General features: G+C 40.1%; 1 protein-coding gene across 7 annotated transcripts in view; it reads right to left on the reverse strand.

Moving 5' to 3' along the window:
- Positions 1-533: 533 nt before the first annotated feature.
- Positions 534-25,720, reverse strand: part of KIAA0586 (KIAA0586 ortholog) — a 75,524-nt gene continuing 50,337 nt past the window's right edge. For 3 of the 7 annotated variants that reach the window (XM_075426979.1, XM_075426977.1, XM_075426975.1), the window contains exons 30-32: positions 25,359-25,446; positions 6,281-6,346; positions 535-1,124 (exon numbers count right to left, since the gene is read on the reverse strand). In XM_075426979.1, coding sequence (XP_075283094.1) covers positions 991-1,124; positions 6,281-6,346; positions 25,359-25,446 — 288 coding nt within the window. In that variant the 3' untranslated portion in view covers positions 535-990. Of the gene's footprint in view, positions 1,125-6,280; positions 6,347-25,358; positions 25,447-25,720 lie in introns of all 7 variants that reach the window. The other 4 variants (XM_075426978.1, XM_075426976.1, XM_075426981.1 and 1 more) reach the window with 2 other exon arrangements.

Here is a 25,720-nt window from a genome sequence, read left to right on the forward strand (position 1 = left end):
GAGAAGAGTTCCTTTCCTAGTTTTCCTACTGGAACATGCCTGAATTCCACTTTTTTATTTCATTTAGATGCTGCTTGGGGCAGATGATCCTACCCTCCTCCCCAGCCTCTGCTGGATCAACCACATCATCTTGATGGAAGCAATAAAAAATGGAGCAATCCCTGGGAGGGAGACTACAGATTATTTGGCTTCTGAAAGGTTGAGACTGCAGCAACTAGCTCTGTCTCATGAGAAGGCATTTACATTAAAAAACGTAAACAAGTAACCTTACCCACACAATCTGTCGTTCAGACATGATTCAAGATGGGAAAAATCTCTAGGGAAATAAACATCAAAATACTGAAAAATTCTTGTCATTCTAAAAAAGGAAATTCCTCATAATAACAATACTAACTCTAATGGTCTCTTTTACATACCATTTTGAATTACTGTCTTCTGGTAGTAGTCTTCTAAGGATGAACGAGGTCTGAATATATCTAGGAACACAATTTTCTAGCAAACTTTGGTTTCAAATATATTCTCCTCTGGTTACGCTTTTCAACAGTAGTGACATTATATTGAGCCAAGCATTTTTTTCCATCAGTGAGGCAGACTTTTGCCATGGGTTTTAATACCAATCACTTCCACGTTCATCTGTACAAACAATAAACAGTTAAATGGCCTTCACCTTCATTGACTTCAACTCACAACAATTCTGAAAGATTTGCATTTTATTTGCTTAAAAATATTTTACATATTCACAAACAGAATCATTTTTTGATAAATTGATAAATCATCAATTTATAATTTATCAATTTATCAATTTATAATTTATCAATTATTTATCAATCATCAATTTATAATCATAACAAAATTATAAGAGAAATAGTAGAAAAAACACAGTACTGAAAAAACACTATTTTGATGGAACACCGAGACTACCACACTAGGCAGACAAAAGTACCAATGACAAAATCTTCAGACAGCGACTGTCATAAAAAGCCGTCAGCTTCAAAACGTATCCGTCCCTGAAGAATCTATACTACTCGTGCTCTGTGTCTGGTTATCTGTATTCATGGAAGGCAGCTTCACTGACACCTTTGCCGCAGAAACATGTGAACTTAAATGTGGGGCAGCATCCTCTCCTGAAAAAGATCAAAAGCAGAGCAAACCACATTATTTGCTGTCTAGGACAAGCAACTGAACTGTACTGAAGTCACCTCTGTATCGCATCGCTCTGGGTCAACACAAAGACACAGACAACCCTAGTGTCCACATTTTTGAGGCATTTCAAAAAGTGCTGGTGTAGCCATCAGAGTTCTCTTTATCAGGCAACAAAGGGCTGACTTTCTGTGCATATACAGACTGGGTTGCATTTACAGACACCATACCTACACACACACGCACACGTGTATATACATAATCTCCAGTAGGCCCAGAATAATTTCAAGTATGCATATTGGTGTTTTCCATAGAAATGAAATGAAATCCGTAGATACTAACAGTATTTCTGAATTCCGTCTATACATGTATGCCTGTTTGCATCAAACCCTTAGAAAAATTCAGGTTGTTCAATATCACCTACATATATATCTATATAATCATGAAAAGCAAAGGAATCCAAGTTGAAGCCATTAGCTAGAAGTCCTATGGAGAAAAACACCCCACCAATGCTTCAGCTGCCCAAAAAACAAGCGAGAAGTTGCTTTAGCTCCTTCCTATCTCCAACCCATTTCCCTGACTCATTAAGGCTCCTTCTTGCTACTCCTTTTTTGTTTATCTCCCTTCTTTCATCCTCTGACAGACTCCAGAGAAAGTGTGCACAGTCCCCCCCGGAGATGTGGCTAGCAGGACTTCACAAGCCACGTTCATCTTCCAGCAAGCCTGAGGTGGCACCTTGCCACCTCCCATTCTTGCAATCTGACCCTGCAAAGCGTGGGATGTCCTAGGAGAGCGACAAGCCCCCACACAGCCCAGCCACTGCCATGCTGGCAGCCCCTGCAAGGGACAGGGATGTGTCCCTCAGAGCTTCCAGCAGCACTGGCTGTGGAGCAGCTGTGAAGGATCCCTGCAGCGCTGAAGAGCCTTCCTGTCTGGGAACCACCGGAGGGTAGAGAACAACCTGTAGCCAGACACCAGAGAGGGGAAGGGAGAAAGGTCATGGGCAGGAGTTACTATATTTAGCCAGAGGAAGCAGACGAGCCCTCAGCACAGGACAGACATAGACATGTCGGAGCAGGGCCAGAGGAGGCCACGAAAATAATCTGAGGGCTGGAACCCCTCTGCTGTGAGGAAAGGCTGGGAGAGCTGGGGCTGTTCAGCCTGGAGCAGAGAAGGCCGCGGGGAGACCTTAGAGCAGCTGCCAGTGCCTGGAGGGACCTGTGGGAGAGCTGGAGAGGGGCTTTTGACAAAGGTGTGTAGTGATAGGACAAAGTGGGATGGCTTCAAGCTGAAAGAGGGGAGACTTAGATTAGACACAAGGAAGAAATTTTTTACTCTGAGGGTGGAGAAGACCTGGCCCAGGTTGCCCAGAGAAGCTGTGGCTGCCCCCTCCCTGGCAGTGCTCAAGCCCAGGTTGGACGGGGCTTTGAGCACCCTGCTCTGGTGGAAGGGGTCCCTGTCCATGGCAGAGGGGTTGGAACGGGATGATCCATAAGGTCCCCCCAACCCAAACCATTCGATGATTCTGTGACTCGAAGATGAATCAATGCATGGAGCAGGGGCAGCAGGACATGAATCAGGCCACACAGAATGAAGGAGGACAGGAGAAATGGCATTGGATGATTGGTACAACATTCACAAAACTACAGAAAGAGTATTTTGAGATTATAGTTGTCCTTGGGACATTTAAGTGCAGCAGCTATAAGCAAAACAAACATATATGAGTCTGTACACCACAGCAAAGGCTGTCTTGGAGTTTGTTCTTATTCAAATAAGCTATAACAATTCTCCCTTCCTCTGTGATAGACTAGGTAATTACAACACTATTTTCCCAATAAAACCAAGAAGTTAAGCTTGCTTTCACCCCAGCTAATTATCTACTATGTCACTGTAGTAGTAATCTGCTTTCATCTACCTTGTAGCAAAGCACACTTCAAATGGCTAATTAAAACAACAAAAACCCACTGCTAAAATTTCATCCGGCATTTTTCATGCTAGAACAGCTGCCAACAGCCTAGGAAGTCACAGTAAAGACAGCAGTTGGAGCAGCCTGTGCCAGGCAAGCCTCCCGCCCTGCGGGATGGCAGGGCTCTGGAGAGGCAGCAAGAGCACAGGAGCATTTTCCGTGTCCCCAGGGAATCAACACGTCACCTGCCCGCCACAGCCGCTTACGCACACTTGCAAGGAGCAATGCCCCTAGTTTTACTAGACTGCCCTGGTTCGCTGGGCAGCCTTCATCACCCCCAGCCCAAAGCCCTCTGCAAAGCACAGCTGCCAAAGTCTGGGTTGGCATGGGCCTGAGCAAACCCAACACAGGAGCAGTAAGAAGACATGAGAAATCCTACATCTTCTGAACATTACTCAAAAGCACATTATGATAACACCACAAAGATGTGCAAGCAACAGACGTGTTTTGTTTTTCCAGAAGTACTTCCACGAGCTTACTCTGTAGCCATGTTCGCACGATAAAAATAGGTTATTCAGAAGGAGAACTGAAGCAAAGCAAAGCATTTACTTGGCTAGATGTGAAGCTGACACACGGTAAAGACGTGAATGCATAATGCCCGAGGAAACTTTGTAAATCATCTTAGACGCCACAGCCACTCTCCAAACACTATATGGAGTTTGATGCTTTCAAAGCTTGACTTTGTTAATAATTTCTACCGTCATGTCACACTCCATGATGTCATTGTTTCAACAGCTGTTTTCAGGTTGGGTAAAAAAAAAAAAAATAAAGAAAAAAGAAAAAAAAAAGGAGGTGAAAAAAAGAAAATTCCCCCATCCCACGGCTCTGTAGTAACTTCGCAAGTATTTGATTCTGGGTTGCTGAAAGAAAGTATCATATTAGTCTACATTCTTCCTAACACATACTCTAATATATTTTACAGATGTACTATTGTTCACTTTTATGATAGATATAACATTCTAAAAGGATAGACAAATTAAAAGAATAATTCCATCTACTTGCTCAACAGAAAAGTTACCAGGTCCTGAATTACCTAAATATCCTTAAAGGTAAGCTTAAAACTATTTGAAGTAAACATTTCCCTTTTTTTGAAGACAGAAATCTAAAGTCTCTGACTTTTAGATGCACGCAGAAAATACAGACCTGGATTTCCAGCATTTTATCTGTAAAAAAACCTAGGATATCCATATTTCAGCTACATGGGAGATGCTGCTCCATGACTGTAACTTTCCAGGATAGAAAGCTGCTAGTCCTGAAACTCTACACTGGTCCAAAGATACAACTACTAAGTTACTCTCACATGTGCTTTGTCATTATTACCTGTTGCTTAATCCAACCTCGTGCAGGCACACTGCATAAGACACATTCATATATACATACAAGGAGGGGTATGTGAATAAATACACAAATACAAGCACAGAGGTTTAAGTGCTTGTATTCCTGCTCATAGATATGTTATTTACTGATGTCTGTATCTGCCTTTCGCTGTACACCAGTGATAGCGCATGTGTAGTCCCTGGCCAGGTCCTTCTTTAACAATGTGATATTCCATTTTATTTCTTCCCCCCATCAGAGAACAGCTCATAACCAATACTAAGATGGTCTCCTCTTAAACACTGCGCTCTTCACCACCACAAATATGCAAATTGCAACGGTGCTTATAATATTTTGATATGCCACAAAAATGGAACAGAAAATTCCTCCATTTACAAAGCAGGGCAGGAAGGCAGGTAATCTTCACAGCTTTTTTCCCCTCTTTAGAGGCTCTGGAAATACTCAGCACAATTTGGTAATCATGTACTTAGATGTATTTATAAATTTTTCCTTGTTAAAATCCAATAAATGGAGCATGTGACCTGAGGTGACCTCCAGTTCTCCAAATCCATTGTCACCGTGGAACAGAACACATCCACATAAACTGTGAAACCTGACACTCCTAGTGACCGTCTAAGGGTCCCTGACTGGCAGAAACTCAGCAGTCACTGAAAACATCTAGGTGACCCACTGATGGAAAAGGTCAGATTTCGGATTATAGATTTTTCCTGTTCTTGGCAATCTATGACAAATTCATGTACGGTACTAAATTTCCAGATCTTTGTGTAACAGAAACATAAAAATTAACGGTGTGTCAACCATCCGGTGACCTGCGAAGGGAGTTTTTCTCTAAGAGGTACCGTCACACGGAGAGTACGCTGTATACGAGTGAATTGTGAATGTATGCCAAATGGAAAAGGAATTAAACACATTGAAGGGAGGTTTGGTTACTGATACCATATGGCAACAATAAGAACAAAGAAAAACGTTGAAAACTTTCTTCTAAAATTTTTCTATTTGGCAAAATCAAAAGACTAAACAAGTCTGACTTTTAAGCCAAATGAAAAACATGTGCTTTAACTCCTTCAAGTTGGTGTCCATGCATTAAATAAAACTTCTATTTTTAATCTATCCGGAGGTAAACCAGACCCATATATTGTAAGTGAATAGAGCTATCTCCAAGACAATAACCAGGGAGGGGTTTGAAGGATCAGGACCCGGGTTATTGTTCCAGTTTAAAACCAGAACCGTAATTACTGTCATTACCTACACACTACTTCCTGAAATTTAAAAACAGCCACCACCCTCAGCGACCCTCCCTCTACTCTCTAACGCAACAACTGAAGCAGCTAACTTTTAGAGGAAGAATAAACTTCCAAGCATATGTAAAAATAACTCCAGTGCAGTGCTCTCATTCCTTTAATAGCACAGGTTGACACAAATGGCTTGTTTCTACTTTTGCCAGATTCCAGCTGCTTCACTTTGTTTATTACTGACTTCAAAGTTTAAAACACTGTCCTGTCCCAACAAATAACTGCCTCCAGATGGCATTATCTCAAGAGTTCAGAGCACTGGGGATAGCACAGCACCTGCAGGTCTGTAACTCAGCATCTTAAAATCTTCAATGAAAGTGCCTTTTTTTTTTTTTTTTTTCTCCTGTGTCATTCCCCCATTTTGCTTTTTCCCTACAAAAAAAAGAAAGATGTACGTCTGGGATATAGTTACAAAGACCGTTAGCAGGGAAACAGAGTTGTCAGAAATTCTTTACAGTAATGACTGTAAATTAAAGCAGAAAAATACCTACAAGCCCAAAGGTAACAGAACCACTATCAGTAGAAACGCTTTATCTGCTCCTCTTACCTGCGAGTGAAGATGTGAGATACATATTTGTGCTGATGGGTGTCCGATCCAAGTCTCCACGGATATCTGTACGGTAGCAAAGAAACATTCAATCATCTTCACACAAGGTCGTACAGGCAAGTTACCAAGTAGAGCAACCCAAGAAGCTGTGTTTTCGGCAAAATCAAAATTATTCCAGACTTGCTGGGCTAATATATACTAATAAGAAACATCTGTATTTGGATGTAAGCAATTCTGATGGCTACCCTGAAAGGAGAAAACACACTGCAATGTCAGTCACATTACTAATTATAATTATATACAGTATTTCCAGTTCAGACTCATGTCTAGCTATACCCTGCGTATCGGCTACATAAGTCAATGCTTCTGGAATTTAATGGCTTACACAGTTGAAAGTGGGTATGGTAAGGAGCCAGTCACATGGCCTCAAGATGGTAAAGAACACAACATTCTCAGGAATAAGCAGGACCATCAACAGTTTCTCAAATAATCCAATCATTTGAGTAAAATCATTCTCCATTCATTAGAAATCATAGCTCCTCCACTCTTCCAGCCCTGGCCACCTTGAACTATATGCATGTTTATGTTGGGGTGAAGGTGTCCCTTCTCAGCTCTGCCAGGAAAGAAGCAGAAATGCTTACGCGTGTGTGCTCTTTAAGGCAGGGACTCTCTACTCCTTGTGTAAATGCTTTGCTAAGCGCAGGGACCCCGGCTACAGGTCAGACCGCTGCCTTCCACTAGGACAAAAATACAGAAAGCAAGAACAAGATGCTCTGCAAATGCACGCAGTCCTGTTTTCGTAACTCAGAACCAGACTGCCCCTAAGTTAGCCGGTTTCCTGACAAACAGAAAAGACTCTAGGCAAACTGAGGCCAAATTTCTAGGGCTGAGTTACATGAAACGAACAGATTTACAATTAAAACACTTCAGTTGTTTTACAGAAATGGACTGACATCTGTAGGAGTTGAGCCAAAAATGTCTGGATTTAAAAGCATGAGTCTACTGCCTGAGCTGAAAAAACACAGTTTCATTCTCAAAGGCTTCAGCCAACTCATAAACCTCCATAAGTGCACCACAGACACCAACGGAGACAGAAAACTCTATAGTATGAGTTCAAGTTTTGACCTAAACTTGGCAAATTCCACCTTCCCATGGTGTAATGTACTTACAGAAACTCTGTATACAAGCACACAGAAAATAAACATGCATACACACACGCGCTTTTCTCTTTTTGTTTGTTTGTTTAAACCCTAATGTATATCCTAGCTATAAATATTTCTGAAAAGAAAATAAATTCAGATCCTGAGTCAGTAAAGGAGGGTGGGACACAGGCTAAGCAGCTAACAAATATTTCAAAGCAGATTATTTGAAAATGATTTTTCCTCCTCTCGAGTCTGAGTTCAAGGTTCAGTGGTTTTCCAAAACACGCTATATTCCCACCAATAGCAGCACTAAACAGAACAAAAACTAGAAATGCATAAAATAAACTAGAACCAGATTTTTTCAAAATCCTAACACAGAGACTGGTAGGGAAGGGTAGAAAGAAAGCAGCTCTAAAATCATCTAGGAATGAGATTGCAGAGTTTACTAAATAAATATTTCCTTTTGGTGCCTCAAATCTACTCTGCTCCTTCAGATCCGGCACATTTTGCTCTGTAAGGCATCTCACTGCTTAACAAGTTCATTCCCTGGCTACAACTCTTACTGTTGTTTCCCAGCAAATCACTTCCAACAGGTGTGTAATGATCTCTCCAAATTACTACTATGATTATTAAGACTAAAAAGAAATATTAAAATTCAACTTGATTTTTCCATCTAGATGCCTGTGATTTTTGGATGTGCAATTGGCTAGAAACAGATAGTCTTCTCTTAACTTACAAGCTCTGCTGTTTCTTGACTGCAACCATTTTCTGTGGAGGACTGAGATGAGAGGTCTGTAGTAAACCTCGAAGCAGCAGCTTTTATTTCAGAGTAAAAAAGGAGAAGCAGTTGGTTCATTACTGGTCCAGAGTCTTTGAAAAACACCAGGAAAATGTTTATCTTGTGCAAGGGCTGGGGGGAGGAGCAATCTCTAAATTCACGAGAGACAACCTAGGTAAACAGCTGGTGGCATCAGGAGAATCTGACAAGTGATAATTAAAAAAACTGCATATCTAATTGTGTAATTAATATTTTATTTATGCTGTAAAACTAAATATCACCTACATACCAATCTTTTTTCTAATTTTCTGCAAAACCTAACTGGCAAATAGACAGGAAGGTAATTTTAAAAGTATGCTTATATAATATATTCAGCTCTGTTATTCACACCTTCCTGTTTGGGGATCCAAAAGACATTTTAATGCCAGCGTCTGAAGTGGAATAAATAAGCTCAAAAAGAAAATGGACTTGAATGATCGATAGCAGGAATTCACACTAAATTCTAAGATAAAGTTATACAGACTTCCCTCAGGATGCAGAATCATTCACTGCAATTCCAGTAGTAGGACTGGCTCCACTGAGACCTCGTATTTTATTAATATTAATTGCAGGAATACTGCCTCCAGCTTATCTATGTCGTACCACAGCGCTAGACATAATAGCATTCATAGCCTACATGGGGAGTGGCAAATAAAAAAATAAATCAAAGCGTCTTTTTGATTCTCAAAAGTTACATGGCTTGTTTTTATTTAAAAATAATTAAAAAATAATTTACACGAGTAATTAAAGTTGAATGAACAAATTCAATGATGTTTGAGCATAAATTAGGCTTGCAGTGGGTTTGAAAATGAACGGCTTTCCAGTCACGCTTAAAACGAAGATGGGTTTCCCAGTGAAGGGATTCCCTAAGTAAATCATGTTCTTTTGTAAGTTAGCGCACTGACCAGAATACTTGTTGGATTACTCGCAAATTTTGCTCAGATCAGTCTGGCCCACACGGCTAAATCCTCAACAGTTACTCCAACGTGCTGCTCTTACGCAGTCTTGGATGCGTGGCTGTCCGTATCACTTGGGATGCAGGTGATTCGGGGCAGATGACAATCTCGACTTCTCGGACAGGTTCCGTATGTGGCAGGTTGAGATGGAGCACGTTATCTGCACACGCTTACTAAGCACTGCACGCTACCCAGCCCTATTAACTCCTCAGCTACGTGACTATTAAAAATTTTTTTAGAAAGTAAGAGGACTGATTTCAGTGAATCAGTGTGAGAAGTCACAAGCTACTTTCTATTGCCTAAAAGTGTGATGGGAGACCCTGATGAGCTCTCCCTCAAAAAGACAAGAGGATTTCCTGGGCAAGCAGGTTATGTCCCCTCCAGCTATGGCAGCAATCTGCACCTAGATTTGAATGAAAGCTAGCGAATGGGCATCAGGAAGAAAAAAGAAAGCTTTCTGTACCACACGGCTCTTCAAGCAGCACTGCAGGGCAGGATTTTCTCACTGCAAGTCACTCTTCACATATAATAGTCACTAAACACATTCTTATAATAGAAAAAATTAAATAAGATAACTCAGCATAAAAAAACCCTGTTTTCTCCTAGATGGCCATGAATAAAATAGCTGTAGTTCTCTATTCTGACTATTTAAATATTTACCTGACCCTCTTCATTTGTTTTGATGATTTTCACTTACAAAGTCACGGGATTCTCCATATGGAAAGAGTTTGCCAAGACTCCTATTACTGTACTACAAAGATCTGGCATATTAAAATGCCTATACCTACAGCAGAATTACTCAATTTTTGTAATTACACCTTTTAAAAAGGAGATTATAAATGTTTTTCCCAGGAAAAAACAAAACAAGACAGAACAAAACCAGCCCTGTCCAGTTAGCATTTTCCAGTGATGCATTCTAATAAGCACCAGAACGTCTCTATCCACGTTTCTAGCACACATGCTGGCAAACATGTTAAAAAGACCTCCTTTAAAGACATTTGTTAAACAGCACAAGATGGCCATTAATGGTCTTACCATTTGTGCATATTAATTAACTTTGAAAAATGTATTAGGAATAAGCCATTCTAGGAAGTTTAGAGAGGCAAGCGATTTTTCTATTAGCTCAGAAAGAATATTGTAGTAATCTATGTAAGTAAGCATACATTAAAATAAGGCAAACATCACATGTCTTTAATGGAAGATCTACTGGGAGACAGCCATCCAGACCCTACTTGGCCAAGGATTGCCTAAGCCTTCTCTTTAAATGAGCACCCCACGTGACAACAAGTAACACTGCCTCTACGATTTAACGCCTGGGACCAGAGACTTGGAAGGGTCTGAGAGTAAATATATGTTTTTATCCTGTGCTATTTTAAAGTTTGTTAAAATCTAAAATGTTTAAACTTTGTGTGCTAGCGATAAGCATTCCTCCTTGTTAAAAAAACCCACACAATCCAAGAACCTTGGCCTGTTACATGGGAAAAAGTGAAAACCAAATTCCTTTGCAACACTTGGGTGAATCTGAACTCTAAATCAGTAGAATAAATGAACTGTAAACATGTACTGCTTTACATCTATGCTACATATTCAGCACACCACACCACCTTCTTAACTCTCTCTTACGCACATCCCCACTTATTTTAATGACACACACCTCCATCTCTGCTAACCACTATAAAAAGCGGGGAAAACGCTGCAGACTGCTCCCAGCAACACTGTGCCTCTTTATGATCGCACTACTGACTAACGGTTCCCCAGCAGCAACAGTGCAACCAACAACTATTGTTAGCAACCCAGAAGCTGCTCTGCACAAATAGCAGCAGTCAAGCAGTGCCTTCTGAGACACTGAACATGCTCGTTTACATTAGGGTCTCACTTGGGCAGATGTTCGTTACCTCTGAAGCTGCAGAGAACACACGCAAGTTGAAACTTTGAAGATGTTGGCTGCATTAACCGATGGTGACAACTCCTTCTGGTATCCACTGCCAACTCATTTTAGAAAGCACCGCAGCACTTTGACACTCCCTCTTCCCAGTTCAAGCTGTTGGTGCCAAAGCTGGTTTGCACTCAGTTCATCTACAGCTTTCTTCATTGCTCTGGGCCACAAGCATGATTAATACAGCTTGTAAGCAGCCTGAACGAAATTCATTTATCAGTTGTCTGGGTTTAAATATTCCTGGCCACAGTACAGGGAAAACTGCACTGGAAAGGAGCAAGCATGGAAATTCAGCGGGCATGAGTGGGAGCAGCTTCCTCGCAGAGGTGTGGGCCACTGCATGTTGCTGGGACGCGACTCGTGCAGGTGAACGGCACAGCCGCCTGGGTCTGCTCCCCGCTCCACAGCACACACTGCAACTCCTGAATATAGGAGTTGTATAGCACTCACAGGAAGAGCAATTACAGAAAGCTCCTTAAGAAAGCAGCTTTTGCAAACCCTCCATACACCTGACAATGACATAAACCCAATTATTCAGCACAATCAGAATCTGCCACAATGACACCCAGTGTGTACTGCTATGAAAAGCACACAGGCAAAAAAATCTTATCTCATGTGTCTCATGCAATTTAATGGCTCCCCAGTATTATACTTGAAGCAAATTCATTCACATTATTTACAGACACATGCACTCCCAAGTCCAGGAACGCTTACACTGCAAGTATAGGTAAATCAATCTGCTTTCTAGCTGTTTCCTGCACACGCTCACAGTGAAATTTAAAAAACTTTATCCATTATTTTCTTTCTCTCCCTCTCTTAAGTATCATGAAAGAACTGAGTCCAGAATATACTTAAAATTCAATACATATACAAGTCAGGGAATATACTTCCCCTCATCATTACTCTGTCACTAAGAGTTACTTGACTACACAGCCTACACAAGAGCAGAAGAGAATGAATGCTTAAAGATAATCTTTCTTTATACAAGACAACACTAGAATGACACTAGATTAATGTTATTTGAGGCAACTGTTTTTTCAAAATCTTGGAGGGAGAGAACACGCATGTTGCAAGGTCTCTCGGAACAGGACTGTCTCCTGCCAGGTAGGAAGCCTGCCAGAAAGCACCCTGGGTCACGCCTGGGGCCTTTCAGTGATTCCGCACTGCAAACCACAATACAGTTATACTGCCCAGGTTACAGAGTTATCCAAGCCTTTCCTGTTCCTTCAGAGGAGAAATCAACAGGTTAATGCAGCATTGTCTATTGGTCTGTATTTTTAGACAGTGAGTCGCATAGCAGCCAAGGTGTAGCATTATTCACACAACCTACGTGTACCATACACAGGAAGTTTCTTGGAAATATATTTGAAATCTGATAAAAAAAATCCTCATTAAGAATCATTTGCTTGTTTAATTTTCACTTATTGGGCTTTAATGTACCATAAAAGTAAGTAATAACAACAGCACCTTAAATAAATATTGCTTGCCTTGTACTCATTAATGTTTTAGAACACAAAACTGCCTCTAGATACAGGAAGCTGCTGGAAAATACAAAATAACTAATCATATAAACTGAGAGCTTTAAAGAATTTTTTGTTGAACATGGAGTTCAACAAAAATGTATTCTGTTCACTGTACACACGACACCAATGGGAATAAGAGCCAGTTCAAGTTCTAAGTTACCATTACTTGGGTAATAGTTTCAAGCTGCAAGGCACAGCTGTATGGGCCCAGCCAGACAGGCTATCACAGCAATGCTTTGATAGCATGGGGCCCTTAAGTGTCAGGATATAGAAAAGGCAGCAGTTGTTGGCTGTGAAAACAGTCTGATACAAACCAGATGGGGACTTACTTGATGGGCAACACAAAGGAAAACAATTGGCTCATTCAACAAAGTCAGGCCACTGCCCCAGAGAATTAACAGAAGACAATAACAGTCAACCAGAGTTGATGCAAACAAGAAACAGCCATGTGGTTACGGTTTAAGGAATTGTTTCTCCTCAGACTAAACATATAGTTTTGATTTCTAATTCTTATATTCATTAATTTCAGTCTCATTTACAAGCCCCCTCTTCCTCCAAAGTCTTCCGTATAATTCATTTATGTAGCACCAGCCTTCACACACCTACTTGAACAAGAACAAAACTGTATGACAGAGGCAGCTATATTAATCTAATGATTAATTTTTCTTTTCCTGAAGAATGCCAAGACCACAGACAACTTTCTGAACGGTGTCAGAACAACATTACGGATACACAGCACACAGTGTGTTATTAGACACATTTGCATGCATATGGCAGTATATTTACTGATTCTTTTTGATTTGAAATGCATAAAGCCCAATAGGTCACGTGCTGGGTTACCGGAGTACAGATGTCTTCCAGTTTTGTGAAGAATTCTTCTGGTTTCTTACTTAACTTTTTTCAGAAACAAACTTCAGATCAATTATGTTACCACATAACAGTTTTGTTTGTCAGGCTACAGTTAAAAATCTATTAAAATAGCTGTTACCAAGCCTTTTTTAAAGCAATCAAAAATTTAAAAATTGGCTATTTCAGAGCCATAACTTAAAAAATCCCCAACCCATTCATTTTTAGAAGCTTGTACAAGATTATGGTCCAAAATCTTAATTGCTCTTGCTGTTTTATTACAGGAAATATAAAAGTGACATGTGCAAAGGTATTTTGATTACAAATTACTTACAGAGATTGCACAATAAGTCAGACCTCTAAGGGCCTTCTGCAATTTCACTCTCAGACGAAAAACATCTGAACTTTCTTTTCATATACTTCAAAATATTCCCTCTGGCAGGCTCTGCACTGCGGTGCTCTACACGAATGCAAACGGTTGGATGGCACATTCCGAAAGGCAGTCACATACTCAGATATGTCTACAAAATGCAGTGGCACGCAGATGTCCTGGATGCCTTATAAAATCACACTGTCCCGGGACCCATCAGCTTCAGCACACCGCCACACATCCCCTGAGCGTCACTGCTTCTGGAGACTGCTTGATGTTCACGGATTTCTGAGCTAGCGGTGTTGCATGATGTAAACAAGTCCTAAAGACATTGCTCAGACCTACGATGGGTACATACGAACCCTGCTCTTCTTTATAAGCGCTTTACTTTCCACGCAGACTTGCAAGCAGCTGGGTTAAAGAACTGAAGGTATGACTCTCATTTAACAGCCCACGTTGGACAGACAGAGCAAGGGAGTTTGTCCTTAAAGAAAAAGACCTAGTGAATTTAATAAAATGTAGAGTCAGGTCCTAATTGCCATCTTACATGGTTCTAGCTTTTAGCTGCTGGGGTGCTGAAGCCTGTGAGTTTTACTTAAAAAAAGACTAAAACGCAGCCTTGGCTGCATTCAAAAGAACCACCACGTATTGTAGGTAGAAGAGTAAGGTTTTTACTGCAGTTTCCGGCCATAAGCACAGAGCCAACACTCCAACAAAGCCAGTGTGTGCTGCACGCCGTCTGTGCTAAACCATCTCTCCGGCAGAATCATGCGGCTTATTTCCAAAAGCGCAGCCAAATTCTGGAAACCTCCAATGAAGGGGTGGGTTGTCACATCGTAGCAGAGAAGATTTTGCCTGTGGTGCTGCTATTATTCATTTTTCACACCATATGTATTGAAGTCAGAACATACTTTTTACATGCAGCTGAAACTGCAGGACGAGTCTCTTCGTTAGGCCGTTTCTAGAAGGTTATGAATCTTCGGAACAGAACAGCCTTTTTATCAAGCCTTAACCTCAGAGATACTGGCTGTCACAGACTTATATTTAAAAACAGATGAGAGAGGAGCAAAACTCTCTTTAAATCCCAGGTCTGCCTGCACAGACAAACCCCAAGTGCTCTTCTAAAAATGGTTTTGGACATCGTTGGTCAGAGAACGCCTCCACAAAGGACGGCATGTGAAGGCCAGCTGGAGCAGGGGGAGGCAGGACTGCCCAGCCTCCCTGACAGCGAGGACTCCAGCAGGAAACTGCTCCCCCCTTGCTTTTCTCTCTCTCTTTTTTTTTTTTTTAATCAGGAAGGAAGCTTCATCTCCAGAAACCAGCATTCCCTGTGTAATCTCCCTGCTTGCCTGTCCCTAGGAGCGGATCCAATTACTGAAATAAGCAACATGCACTTCTAAGACATTAATCGTGTATTTACACTGTAACTCCAACTAGTAAATATTTCTCATTTATAATTTTGATTTACGTAACAGGGCACAATGGCAGCTGTTAAGTAAATAAAACTATTTTCTCCAGATCTGTAATTATGGTTTCAGGATTATAAAAACAAACTAAAAAAATCAGAAATTAAGCAACTGCCAGCAAATTCCACGCTTTTTACTTCTACGGAAGATACAATGGCCTGACAAGGACAGAAACTGCAGCTGTTACACTGCCTTTAAATAAACACAGCTCTGCCCAAGTCTTGCAATATGTACAGTGCATAAAACAAGGCCACGATATGCAACCCTGAGATTATTACTGTACTGTAGCAACCTGAGTTAGGATGGAGGGCTGCAAGCTGACCGTTTTTAAGTCTAACCTGCTCTGATTGCATAGTTTTGAGCCAAAACATAAATGTAATTCTACCAGACCCAGAAAATGTGAGATACGCATTTTCATTGTTTGCACACGGTTGAAGATTATTTTGTACTAAAACTACTTGCCTCACTGACATTGAAAGAGTCGATGAAAGTTGTGCCATACACTAACAGTTATCTTCCTATGGCCAAGCATTGGGGAAAAAAATGTGTTTTACAGAACTGTTACATTTTTTGTGTCACACTCAACAAGTCTTACTCAGGTTGTTTAGAACTGTGCTCAAAACACCAGTTCTTTCTTCTTTAAAAGCAAAACATCAGTTTTAGATTAGAGAAGAATGACAACGCAGATACAAAGGTTCTAAATCTAAATTAAGTTTTTCGAGGTGTACTTTTTTCTCCCTGAATGACAGCACTCCTGATAAAAACCAGAACACAAATAGTCCACAGACAAAAGTTAACCCATCTCCATCATTTACTACTGTTCCTTGCAAATGCAATCACCAAAAGCACATTTGCCACTGGTATTTCAGAGATGAGGATTTGTTGTGTTTTACTTTCAAAATTAGTTTTAGGGAAGAGGAAAAGTGTTTGAAGCGATTTGACATTTGCAGATGTTCTTCAACACTATTACAAAATGCAGTCCCATATGCAACCTCAGCAGTGAGCAAGAGGTCATGTATGACCACTTTAACCTTCGCTCACCAGTCCTCACCCTATTTTTAAGAAGAAAGCTACCTTGGCAGGCCACATTTCTCAAAATCAGCATGTTATCAAAGAGTAGCATTACCATTATTTATATAGTATTCTTCATTTCGAAGACATCCTAGATAACACTTGCTCCATGCTGTTGCCTTATTTGAAAGTTTTCTGGGCTCCTAGTCTTAAGAAATGAATCACATGGGCACTGGAAATGTATATTTAATTATAGGCAGCCTTTGTATCACTGTATTGAGAAGGTGGTGCTGGAAAAACCTGGCCTCTCTTCAGTGCATGAAGGAGGTCTGTTTACTCCTAAAATATCTAGAAAAATAAGCAAATAAAGTACTTGGGTAACAACATTGTTCAAGAGCATGGAAAATGCCAGTAAGTCAAGCCCTCTCACAATGTAATAAGCAGTAAAATTAAAAAAATAACATTAAAATTTGACTGTGGACACCAATCATCTAAATATGTGCATTGGTTAGTTCGGTTCTATTAATAACTTTACAGCTATGTCTCACCTCTGCTAGCAGTGCAAAAACTTACAAAGCATTAAAAAAGAAAAAAGCTTAATGGCTGAGAATGACAGCTTTTGTAAATCCCCCATCTCCTTCATAAAAGAGGTTTTGGGGGCAGACAGTCAGAATCTGTGGGTTACTCATCACTCACATTAAGCTACCTCCACTCAGCACGTACACTCTCCTCCTAGTAATTTCTCTTCTGCCCAGTCACTCTCCACACAAACAGCTGGCTCCCTCTGGTTTTTATGCAGTGCTTTAAAAAGCTGAATTGAGAGCTCTTTAAGAACAGGTAAAGCTGCAGGGAATCCAGCTGCCTCTGCCCAAGGATCACCAAAACCAACACAGCAGGGGAAGCAGAAGCTGTTCCTTCTGTTGCGTTGCTCTCAAACATGCACAAGCCACTGAATTAACATCTGCCTTCCCTGCCAAGTAGAAAAATAAAACAAACTCAGCGCATACTGAAGACAGAAAGCCTACATTTCTCCTATCGCAGTGCTATATATGTTTCTCCAAGTTGACATATGTGTTTGTAATACTCCTTGTCTTCACCTGTCACCATACAGTATCCGTACAATGTGTTGCCAGCACCCAAAGGCATCAAGACTTCCTGGTCTGATACCAATGCCTTTTATAAAAAGAAACACAACTTTCACACTACAACAGAAATGTGAGATAAGAGGCCTACTTAATCCAAGTAAGGATGGTCACCCTAAAAGATCCTGTGGTGCATCTGCCAACCGAACTAACACAGAGTCGGCAGCAGGTCCACCTGAGGGAGCTGGAATGGTTCCCGACCCCAGCTTAGCTGGCACTGATGTACCAGGCTGAAAGCGATGGGGACTGAGGAGTGTCAACACGTCTTGCTCAGGAAACTGCCTTTGCAGGCTGTAATCTCTGGCAGAGGCTGCAGCATACTCCCGAAGGTAGTAACTCCAACCAAATGCTCTGCTGAATAAGACAATGCTATTTCTTACAACACATCTTGTTATAGGGACATACTGAGGCACATCGTTTGTAACAACTAGGAATCTCAATTTAAATGCGTTTGCCATCACCGCTAGCAAATAGGCATGTGAATTAAAGTAGTACAAGACCATAAAAATCGAATGCCTCTTTACAACATTAGGACAGAAGATGATGTGTAAAGGGACTTCAGACTCAATTATATGTGTATCAATGAGTAGCAGGTTCAGGAGAGACTATTCTGATCTTTTTCCATGACCTACCACAACACACAGGCCACCAAACAGCTAAGTACGCTGACTTTCTAGATGTGCATCAGTTCTTTCTTATTAAACCATGGGCTCAGAGCTGTGGAACCACTAATTTGTGAGAAACTTCTCCCTCCAGAGAAGAGCTAACTGGAAACAGCCCTCGGGCTGATGTAAGCATTAAGTACGTGGGGAGTCTCTGTCCTTAGGTGGCTTGCCCAAGCCCATTAATTTTTTGTGTGTGTCCCCCATTTATATAAGCAATGTTTGCATGAAAGGGGAAAGCAGGTCAGCCTAGCCAGCTTGCTACCATCTGCTTTTATTCAGAGTCACTCAAGATCAGTGCCAGTGGGATCCGTGCCCATTTAGGGGGTTTATTGTGCGTGTTTATTTTTTGCTCTTTACAATGAAGGCAACAGCAATTACTGTAAGTTTGTAAAAGTGCATACAAATCACAATACACAATACAATGCTGCTTCAGTCAGATCCTAGCGTGTTTACGAATCCTGCCCAGGCTGTGAGAAAGACTGCTTTGGCACAACAATTTGGATAGACTACTGAGGAGTGTGTTAGTGTCCAGGAGATCTGAGACTGTATTTAACACTTGCTATCAAGACCATACCCTGCTTGCAATGCACAGCGACTCCAGCTGATTCACCACCCCATGAGAATCTCACACAAAAGAAAAAGCATCACATTCCAGCCCCCAGACAAGCTGACAATAGGTGGAATTATACAGCTGGAAACGGGAACTGGTAAAAGATCAAAGGCAGACTGCCAAAGGGGAAATAGCAACTTAGGGCTCCCAGCTAGTACATCCCAACTCATCAGAGGGGATACGCAGCAGCAAGAGGTGTTCTCCTCTTAATGGGAATTCTGCCTAGAATCTGCCTGGCCACTCGAGGCACAAGCTACAAAAAACCCCAACCCACACCAAAAAAAAAAAAAAAAAACAACAAAAAACAAACCCAACCAACTGTCAAAAAAACCCCTAAACTGGAAAAAAGGGGGGAAAATGGAAAATATGGAGAAATCCACGCTGCAGGGATGAGGCAATGGTGCCGCATGCAGCTTCGCAGAACTGCCTGGAAGTCTGGACTGCTTTGGTTCCAGCAGAGAGCCACCAGTGTTCTAAAAGCATTTACTAATCGATTTTTTTTTAAGAAATTTAATAAATTTGGAAGTAAAAATCCTTTACATGATTAAGATATGCTTAAGAACAGAAGATCCCCAGAAGCCTCTGCTGTCTGTGTGACGCGAAACAGACGGCTGATGCTCACCAGTCACCCATACTGGGCACCACATGATATTTTGAGGCAAAAAGAACATACAAACTCCAGAATGTACGCTGGATGCTTGATGCAGCAGTACCTTGGGTTTTCAGCTTAAAAAAAGGACTAGTCCCTCATTATTTGCACATTACAACCCCCATGTACGAGTGAAATACCAGGCTTAATTTTGTCATTGCCCTGAACTTCAGGTTTATGATACATAAAATGGACTCTGAGGGATGCCACAGGTCACTGGATTAGATCACATGCAATCCTTTAAAATCTAGGCTTGAAGAGGGAATCAGATGAGATTTCTGGATATTTACCTTGAGCCCCAGTAAATCTGAAAAAAGACAAGTAAAAATCCAAGTATTTGACAGTCTCCAGAGGAAGTAATCCTTTAAGTAGTGATCATGTCAGTTTGAGTAAGAATTTCTTTCCCTTTCCCCAGAAAAAAACCAACCGGTGCTGGAATTTCAGTGAAAATCGCTGCTGTGTACAGACCAAAGGAGGGACTTGGTACAGGAATACACCCTGAACCTCAGCAAAATACATGGACTTTAAACACAAAGATCTGACCAAATGGGAGCAAGAAGTAACTGTGAACTGCTTTCACCTGCTATAGATGCCAGCCTCACCTCCTGAACTTAAAACCTCTGAGCAGAAACACTCCTTCAATGGAAGTTATCCTGCTTTATTCTTTTTACTGCATGAAAAGTGCAAAATATCTTCCCTCCAATGACTAACCATACACACATCCAGCACGGAGCGGAAGCTGATTCTCATGTGGACTGTACAAGGGAAACTTGAACACACACAGAGCTGTGCAGATTTCACGATGGGTGTAACGCATCATCTGTACTGGCACCAAGGGAAGACTAAATGGGGAAGTTTTCTGCCTGTGCACATACCTCCCCCAGCAAAAGCCTCGGCACAAGGTCAGAGAAATGTCTTGGCAATACTGCAGCAGGGAGAGCACTGTATACCTCTGCGCCATTTAAGGAGGCATGTAGTAAGAGGAGAACTAACTCTCAGCTTCTTAGAAGAAAACTGCCAAGCGAACAAAAACCTCATGCGTACAGATCAGTAAGTAAAGGGCCAGGTAATACGGGGTGTGGCACTGGACTACAGAGGAGAATGACTTCTACCTGAGCATGCCAGTCAGTAGGATATCCTCAGACTGCAAGGCAATATAAGCCTGCTTGGCACAGTTTTCAAGTATAAACTGGGTTTTTTAGTTTTTCACTTCTCCACCTGATTACCTGGATTTCAATTAAGATGCCTGAAACAACCAAGTGACATTCAAGGAGTCTAAAAAACATACCGGGGAGATTTGTGCTTCATGTGCTCTCTGAACTTGTTAGTAGTTCCTCTTGTTCGCTCCTTTTGCACAAATAAGCAAGGGAAAGAAAGGTCTAGGAGACCGGAGGATCATCTCCCAGAAAGAGTTCTGTTGGGAATGGGTGCAAGGATGTGCACAGTCCCACGAAACCCACAGCAGTTCCTGGTGCTCAGTTTCTCAGGACCAAAACTTGAAGCAGCAGAACACACCCTCGGCAGCACAACATCATTGTCTACAACAACAACTCTACACATGACTTTGCCTTAAGCTATTAAAAATCAAAGTTCTGTTTTAACATTCTGTCTGAAAAATAACTGAAGTAACTCAGTGGGGAAAAAAAGCAATCATAGCTATAAATGGCACTTCTTAACAGATAAATAATATTTACAAAAAGTCAAAAAATTTAAAACTCCCATTCCAAGTGTACTGTAAGACAGCTCAATATTGACTTACAGTAATTCAAACTAGAAACTCTCAAGTGTGGCTACTGAGGATTTTATGTAGGGATATTATGCAAAATGCATTTTTATTACTCAGATGCATGTTTTCTAATGCATGAGCCATCACATAATTGCTCTGGCCACATGTGCAGAAAAAGCAAAGGAAAACTCTTTGAGAACTGGTGTTCTAAACCACCTGGAGTACCTAAAAGCTAATGACTGCTTACAGAAAAGACCGTTTCTGTGGGAAAAATAGCTTTGCATTTCCTTACTGGCCCGAATGTAAAATACATTAACTGAATTACGCCAATGAGCCATCTGATATCATGGAGAGGTGACTGTATAGGAAAAACAGCGTCAAAATAGACCAGAAGTAAGATTTCTCAGGAAGCACTGAAAAACTTACATAAACCTCTACAGCACATTTGCTTGTAAAATGCCCTAATTAAAGCTAAGTGATTTCATTACTTCCATTTCCAAGATCTTCTCAGAAATTAGTCAAATTCAGGAAGCAATGTAGGTTATGCAAACGATTCCTACCTCTCCTCTCAGTTTGTCGTGGTACTCTGTCTACAGTGTGAAAGAATAGTTCTGTTTTCTTCACTAGCTGCTCTTTTCAGGGTGGTATAGACTGTCTTTAGCAAAAGCCTTTAGCGAAATTCAGTCCAAAAAAAGAACCAGCAGGATATTAAGGAGACCGTAAACTTTCAGTAGAACAGTTGTTAAGAATTTGACCAAAACAGTTCCAGTTCCAAGAAAAAAAATAAAGACCTTTAGCCTTATCCTAATCTTCTTCCTTCCTTGAAGCATCTGTTAGAGATTTGCCTCATGCCACAATAGTTTTAAGAAAAAATAACCCAAAACCTAACTCAGAGCAATCCCTGGCTGAAGAAGAGAGGCCAAGAAGTTATTTAGTTATACCCATATCTTCAGTATTACAGTTTTCAATAAAGCATAATGTCAACGTTAACACAGAAGTAGCCCTTTTTCAATACCAAACAGGGACTCTGGAAGCTTTATTTTTTATACAGATTGTTTTAAAGGTTTCTTGCCTTCTTATTTATTTATTGCACAGATCATCTCCTCCCACGAGCAATTGTGCAATCTCTCTGTGGCAACAAAGCCAATTGCTTAGTGTCCCAATATTACTTTCCCATGTACTTATGGCTGCCTGAATATAATTCACTAGCTGGAGATAAAAAGGAATTACTATCATGAAGTTGTGCTCTCTAGGCCACGTTTTGAGAGTCTGTGCTGTAGAAAAATAATTAAGTGAAGATACACCTACCTCTTGGTTCTGAGCTGCTCATATTAAAGTTTAAAAACGCTCTGCAGTCAAGCATTGCCACCTGTTCTTTCATTTTAATTAAAAAATTCTGAATCATGTTAATGTAAGCCTGAAAATGCTTGTATTCTGGAAAGATGTGCATTCACCAACCATAACAATTATTATCACATTAAATTTATGAAGATATATGAAAGAATGGTACAAAGATTAAAGGGTATTATAAAGCCAAAAATATATATGCATGCATATTATATACTACAAATATATGTTTTCAAACCACTGTCTCCACTATGTCTAGAGAAGGCACACATTTCAATTAATAATACATTCAGGCTTTATTTTCAGTTGTAACTTTCAGGAGACATTACCCTTTCAGGCATGATATTGTAACAGTCCTACTGAACTTCAACTTTCATTAGAAGACATCAATCAACTTTCTTTCAGTAAAAACACATGTTCACTATAGACCACAAAAATTTCTAAAACAACAAGAGAAAGCTCTATCATATATATATTTGCCACCATAGACAGAAGAGGAATCAAATCTTGTCATGTATATATCAATTAAATTAAAAAAGGCGCTTTTTTCACATCCAACACTAAGGCCAAAACAATTTCCCTTTTCTCCAAACACCCTGAATCCACACTTCATTTCAGGGCTCCAGATTTTCTAAGCTCTAATACCAATAAACCATTTACCCTTTAAACACTGAAAAAACACCTAACTGATCCTGCCTCTGAAATGCTTCTCCGTTTTCAGGCAAGTACTCATTGTCCCTTGCTATCGCAGTAAAGGCAACCGTCTGACATGAAGTTTTTATAAATGGGGTGCTTTGAACTTACAGTAACAGATGCTCATAATTTTAAAACGTTGTATTTACTTAAACCTATGTATACTTATCATATTGCAAGTTTTCATTTTTCTTTCAAATGACTGCTATTAATTTTTACCCTCAACTTTTTGACTGATTAAGTTCACCATGGTGAAGCTTCTGGAGACAAGACCTTCTGGTTAAAACTGACAGACAGTTGTTTCCATTTGCAAATCCTATAGATTTTTATTGGCTCATTAAATATGTATACTTTGAGTGAGATTTAAATTATCCTGGTATATAAATCATCTTTTTTCCCTATGTTCTTCTCAAAGAAAATTGACTACTGCCATCTCGTGGTCAAACATCTTCCTCTGACACACAGGCATAGCTAGACTGTGCCCAAAAACCTTGTATTACAGTATAGGCAAATTATTTTTTAATATAAATATTCCAGAAAACAACAGATTAGATAAAAAAATATTTTACTCCATTTCCATCCCTCTCTAACACCCCACTCAATGATAAAGGCTGGAAGTGCTGTCTTGTCAACACTTTGAGACAGAGTCGAGGTGTAAAAGCATGAAGTGTTAGGAAGCGTATCCCCTCCTTTCCTCCTTCCCTCTGATGCTTGATAGGAAATGTTGGAGAAGACGAAGAAAAGGAAGATTCCTATAACCACTATTAAGAAAAACTGCTTTTAAAGTTGGAAACAAGTTGACCCTGCAAGGCACCTAATTTCCTTTTTGGAAATTTAAAGGTCATACTCAACTTACTGGAAATTCACTTTCCTTAAGCAATTTGCATTTTCTGAACACCAGAGGAAAACCACCATTTTTACTACTGGAAAAAAAAAACATTGCAGTATTTTCCACGAGTATTACATAAAAGAGTTAACCCCCATTTTTTAATAAATTAAGTTTTTATATCCCAATTTTAAAAACTCACATTGATAAATGTCCCTACAACAGAACACAGGCATGCACTACGGTGTGCCACTTCAGCTTTGTAAGCTTTTCTGTTAATTGTCCGCAGAAGCTTAAGTTTTAGATTATTCGTAACTTTCTTCATATATAAAATTAGGTTCCAATTCCCACAACCAGCAACATTGGTCTAGGGTTCTTCTTACCACTTATAAATAGTTGAAACAAAATAATTCCATCAGAATTATAATTTGATTATATGTTTTAAAAAAATTAAATGGAAGAAGTTCAAAGAATGATTTTTAAAAGGGCTTGAAGGAAGAATTTGTCTATGCTAGGGTGGAGCAATTATAATTGCATATTTTGTAGACACCCAGGTTTTTAGATTTCTATTCTTAGCACGCATGATTAAAACTGCTCCATATCTCACTGTACCACCTCCACAAACCCATTATCTGCTAAAAAAAATTATATCGCAGTAACACGCACAGTTTATGTTATTCCAACACTGACTTGAGCTACAATAAATAAATGGAAAAATTTCTCCTCATGCAGTATCCTTAACACTTTCAACAAACACTGTTAAGTAATCTCAAAAACCAGCATGGTTATGCATAGATAATACCCAGTGTCCTTCACAAAAGAAAAATCACTGTTACTCACTAGCTTGAAGCCCATCTCAAACCAGGCCATTTTAACACCAGAAGTACCTTTCTTTCGTATTTGCGTGATCTTAACTTTGTATTATCTTTCAGTTCTCCTCTAGTACCCTTGCATTTTCTCACATGTATGAACCACTGCCATCTATCATTACATTATGAATATTTTGTTTGCTGAACAGCATTCTATAAAGCAATTAAGATTCAGCTGACTACATAACACGCACATTGTAATGCTCTTGGCAAATAAAAATTTAAATAAATACTGAATTGCAAGGATTCTGATGACTTACACACAGATGCATTTCCAATCCTTTCAGTGCACCCCAACAATATCATAACTATGTACACAGATTTATACACACTGTATATAAACGTTTGGAAATTTCAGGAATTTGGTAGTCATGAACACAAAATTTTTTAAAAATCAGAATGCTATTATACATGAGTATAAAAAATATTTAGGAGTGACAGGCTTCACTGAAATAACTATGTTTGCTTATTGATACTGATTTACCTTCTTGTTGCATCTCTTCAGACTTCCTTCTCACATGAATAACTCGGGGTCTCACAGTCTCAACTTGTGCAGCTCCTCGGCTCTCCTCCTACATATCATACATTAAAACCATGTTACAAATCTGACTTCTGATGTAGAAGCACAGTAAAATTATGTGGAGCTTCAAGAAACATCCAAAGATGTTTTTAAAGATTCATTAAAGGATATGCACTTGTTCTTCTTCCTTTTGGGTTCACAAGAACGCAGACATGAATTAGCCTACTGCAATGCTGTTTCCTCTAGACAAACATCCTGGGAGCGGTAGGTATGGCAAAGTGCCATTTAAATCTGAAGACACATGAGACCCTCAATTTCTACTCAAA

This window comes from Opisthocomus hoazin, chromosome 7 (genome assembly GCF_030867145.1).
Source record: "Opisthocomus hoazin isolate bOpiHoa1 chromosome 7, bOpiHoa1.hap1, whole genome shotgun sequence".
NCBI classification, from domain to species: domain Eukaryota; kingdom Metazoa; phylum Chordata; class Aves; order Opisthocomiformes; family Opisthocomidae; genus Opisthocomus; species Opisthocomus hoazin.